Source organism: Tachysurus vachellii, chromosome 7 (assembly GCF_030014155.1).
Source record: "Tachysurus vachellii isolate PV-2020 chromosome 7, HZAU_Pvac_v1, whole genome shotgun sequence".
Classification (NCBI taxonomy): Eukaryota; Metazoa; Chordata; class Actinopteri; order Siluriformes; family Bagridae; genus Tachysurus; species Tachysurus vachellii.
Window position 1 is genome coordinate 30718545 of NC_083466.1, and position 5000 is coordinate 30723544.

Here is a 5000-nt window from a genome sequence, read left to right on the forward strand (position 1 = left end):
GTCTCTCTCTCCAGATGTCTATCTGTCCCTCCAGTTGTCTGTCTCTCTGTCTGTCTCTACAGCTGTCTGACTGTCTCTCTGTCTGTCTGTCGCTCTCTCTAGCTGTCTGTCTCTCTATCACACTCTCCTCTGACCTTTTCCTCTTGTTAAGGCTGTGTTTCAATCTGAAGGTCATTTTAAATGGAGCCAAATAACAATTGTTGTAAATCTCACGCCTTCTCCAGTGAACAACAGGCCGAGACTTAAATAGACGCACAGGTTCAGCATGGTTAACGTGCCTCAGCTGCACGGCATCATGGGAGAAATATTCAGTCAATGCAGATCACCTGATATAGAGACAAAGAGTGTCCATATATTCTCTCTCTCGCTCTCTCTCTCTCTCTCTCTCTCTCTCTCTCTCTCTCTCTTAAACACACACACGGTGGGATTTTTAAACAAAATGGCTGCCATGTTTACATTAAACTCTTAGCACTGTTTATGAACATCACACCTACTTTAGTGAACCAGTCCTTTAGTGGCAGTAATGATCAGAACCCTAGTTAATACTGGGCCCCAGGAACTGTAACACAAAACAATTTATGATTCGCATAAAACCTGATAAGCTACATGTGGAGACTGTGTGTCTACAGTTGGGGGCATGGCCATCCATAAGGGGTTAGCTGGCATCAGCCAATCAGCTTGCAGAATGAATTTACAGCATTAGCTTTGATTTGCAAAGTGTGCTTGGACTCTGTGGATCAAAATGTACAGTTATTATTATTAGTAGTATAATATTATTATGAACTATATTATGCATAAATATGCTATTACAGATCACTACACTCTCACACACACACTCACACACACACACACGCACTGTCTCTGTTTTTTCTCTAGGTTAGAGGATTATATGAGTCATGCTGAGGTTCTGAACCTCACTGTGTGTTATTACAGCTTCAGAGGTCTGACATTAAAGCAGTTAAAAACAGGTCGGTGTCACTGTATTATTTGTTTGTGTGTGTGTGTGTGTGTGTGTGTGTGTGTGTGTGTGTGTGTGTGTGTGTGTGTGGTTTTGGTCCCTCTTCACAGCTCTTCTCTACAGGACCTGAGCATGTTCACTGACTCCAGCTGACCCCAGTGTGAGGTCCTGCCACATCACACCTCCATGGTTTAAAAGCAAACATTTAGGGGAACAGGTGCAGAGAGCGTACAGTAGAAGTAGAGGAGGAGAACAGGTGCTGAAGGGATCTCTGCCGTATAAAAACTGCTACATTCCTTCTCAGATGAAGGTGATTACTACCATCTGTGTTTCTCCTGAGCCCTGAACGAGGAGGAGATTATTACAGCTTCTCACTGAAACACCACTCATAATCACACACATACCTCTCTCTCAACCCCCTCACCCCCCTCTCGTGTGTATAAAGTCTCTCCTCTCACACTCAGATATTCAGGTTCATTATTATATCATAAAGCTTATTATATTGTTTGTTTTTAATTCCATGTTTTTGTCTTTGAGGTTTTCTGTTTTTCCTGGAACCGATCCACGGACGATGCTATTGCCACAGCCCTCCATTTAGCCCTCACCCACCTGGACAATAAAGACACTTACATTCAAATGCTGTTCATAGACTTTAGTTCATCATTCAACACAATCATCCCTCAGCACCTGACTGAGAAGCTGAGCCTGCTGGGACTGAACACCTCCCTCTGCAACTGGATCCTGGACTTCCTGCCTGGGAGACCTCAGTCAGTCCGGATCGGGAACAGCATCTCCAGCACCACCACACTGAACACTGGAGCTCCTCAGGGCTGCATGCTCAGTCCACTGCTGTTCACTCTGCTGACTCACGACTGTACAGCAATGCACAGATCAAACCATATCATCAGGTACCACCACGGTGAGACCCACCGTGGTGGGTCTCATCAACAAGAACGACGAGTCAACATCTAACTTCCTGGTGTAGAGCCAACAACCTGTCTCTGAATGTTGATAAACTAAAGAGATGGTTGTTGACTTCAGGAGAGCACAGAGTATACTGAACACTGACGGATACTCTGTAGAGATTGTCAAGAACACCAAATTATTTGGTGTTCATCTAGCAGAGAACTTCACCTGGTCACTCAACACTACTTCTATGGTGGCTGAGAAAGGCACAACTCCCTCCCCCAATTCTGACTACTTTTTACAGAGGGACCATTGAGAGCATCCTGAGCAGCTGCATCACTGTCTACTTTGGGAACTGCACCATCTCTGATCACAAGAATCAGTCATGAATGAGTGTAATGAAACTACATTACACTACATTACATTACACTACATTACACTCCACTACAGTACACTACATTACACTACATTATACTACACTACACTACATTACATTACACTACACTACAGTACACTACATTACATTACACTACATTACACTACACTACACTACACTACATTACACTACATACACTACATTACATTACACTACATTACATTACATTACACTACACTACAGTACACTACACTACATTACATTACACTACATTACACTACACTACATTACACTACACTACACTACACTGCATTACATTACACTACACTACAGTACACTACATTACATTACACTACATTACACTACACTACATTACATTACACTACATTACACTACACTATATTACATTACACTACATTACACTACACTACATACACTACATTACATTACACTACACTACACTACATTACATTACACTACATACACTACATTACATTACACTACATTACACTACACTACAGTACACTACATTATACTACACTACACTACATTACATTACACTACACTACAGTACACTACATTACATTACACTACATACACTACATTACATTACACTACACTACACTACATTACATTACACTACATTACACTACACTACAGTACACTACATTACACTACATTATACTACACTACACTACATTACACTACATTACATTACACTACATTACACTACACTAAATTACATTACACTACATTACACTACATTACACTACACTACATACACTACATTACATTACACTACATTACACTACACTACATTACACTACATACACTACATTACATTACACTACATTACACTACATACACTACATTACATTACACTACACTACACTACATTACATTACATTACACTACATTACACTACACTACATTACACTACACTACACTACATTACACTACATTACACTACACTACATTACACTACACTACACTACATTACACTACACTACATTACACTACTCTACATTACATTACACTACATTACACTACACTACATTACACTACATTACATTACACTACACTACACTACATTACACTACACTACATTACACTACATTACACTACTCTACATTACATTACACTACATTACACTACATTACACTACATTACATTACACTACATTACACTACATACACTACATTACATTACACTACATTACATTACATTACACTACACTACAGTACACTACACTACATTACACTACATTACATTACACTACATTACACTACATTACATTACACTACATTACACTACACTACAGTACACTACATTGCATTACACTACATTACACTACATTACATTACACTACATTACACTACACTACATTACATTACACTACATTACACTACATTACACTAAATACACTACATTACATTACACTACACTACACACTACACACTACATTACACTACATACACTACATTACATTACACTACATTACACTACACTACAGTACACTACATTGCATTACACTACATTACACTACATTACATTACACTACATTACACTACACTACATTACATTACACTACATTACACTACATTACACTAAATACACTACATTACATTACACTACACTACACACTACACACTACATTACACTACATACACTACATTACATTACACTACATTACACTACACTACAGTACACTACATTACATTACACTACATTACAGTACATTACACTACACTACATTACACTGCATTACATTACACTACATACACTACATTACATTACACTACATGCACTACATTACATTACACTACACTACACACTACAGTACACTACATTACACTACAGTACACTACATCACAGTACATTACACTACACTACATTACACTACATTACATTACACTACACTACATTACACTACACTACATTACGCTACATTACATTACACTACATTACACTACATACACTACACAAAAAAAAGCCGGAAATGTAAATCTACACTACAACACAATCCCCTTCACAAACTAGACTACTGTATTCTTGTGTGTGTGTATGTGTGTCAGTGTGGAATGTTTAACGACAGAAACTCCACACTGAGATGTTTGTCCAGCACACAGTGGTTTCAGGTTTCTCTCATCCTGTCCTCGCTCTGTCTCCCAGTGCTTCACTGTCTTCATGGACAATGTCCCAAATTTAGCTCTCGTTGTTACTCAGACCTTTTGTTCAGCGAGGACGGCTGCGTCCCAAATAAACTTGCCACGGCTCACGTCCTTTTAAGGTTCCCCGCTGGAAGGTGGTGTGAGGCACCTGGACATAAAAACCCCCTCAGATCGGGGCAGATTTGCACCGGGATCACTTCACCGAGTCTCCATCTTTTGTCCTCTCTCTCTCTTTCTCCTTCCTTCTCCTTCATCTCCATCCGCATCATCATGGCCCCTAAAAAGAAGGAAGAGCCAAAACCCGTCGCTGCCCCAAAACCCCCGGAGCCTGAACCACCTAAAGAACCTGAGTTTAATGCGGCTGAAGTGAAGGTACGTTCCACAAAGTCATTTTATTTTCCAGTTGTCATCTGTGTAACGTAGCTGTAGCATGATATAGGGTTTGCTAATTAGTTTTGATGTTTATTAAAACTAATCAGTGTGTGATGGATAAATAATATTTATGTTTGTTCTTTATACCTGAGAAACTAATTTTACCTTTTACTTTTATTTATTTATTTCTGTACATATTTACAGTAACTCACCAACA

General features: G+C 39.2%; 1 protein-coding gene across 2 annotated transcripts in view; it reads left to right on the forward strand.

Annotated features, from left to right (window-relative positions):
• Positions 1 to 4572: 4572 nt before the first annotated feature.
• myl13 (myosin, light chain 13) overlaps positions 4573 to 5000 on the forward strand; it is a 32737-nt gene continuing 32309 nt past the window's right edge. Inside the window, exon 1 of one of the 2 annotated variants that reach the window (XM_060875468.1) lies at positions 4573 to 4783. In XM_060875468.1, the coding sequence (XP_060731451.1) occupies positions 4682 to 4783 (102 nt within the window). In that variant the 5' untranslated portion in view covers positions 4573 to 4681. The remainder of the gene's footprint in view (positions 4784 to 5000) is intronic. The other variant, XM_060875467.1, reaches the window with a different exon arrangement.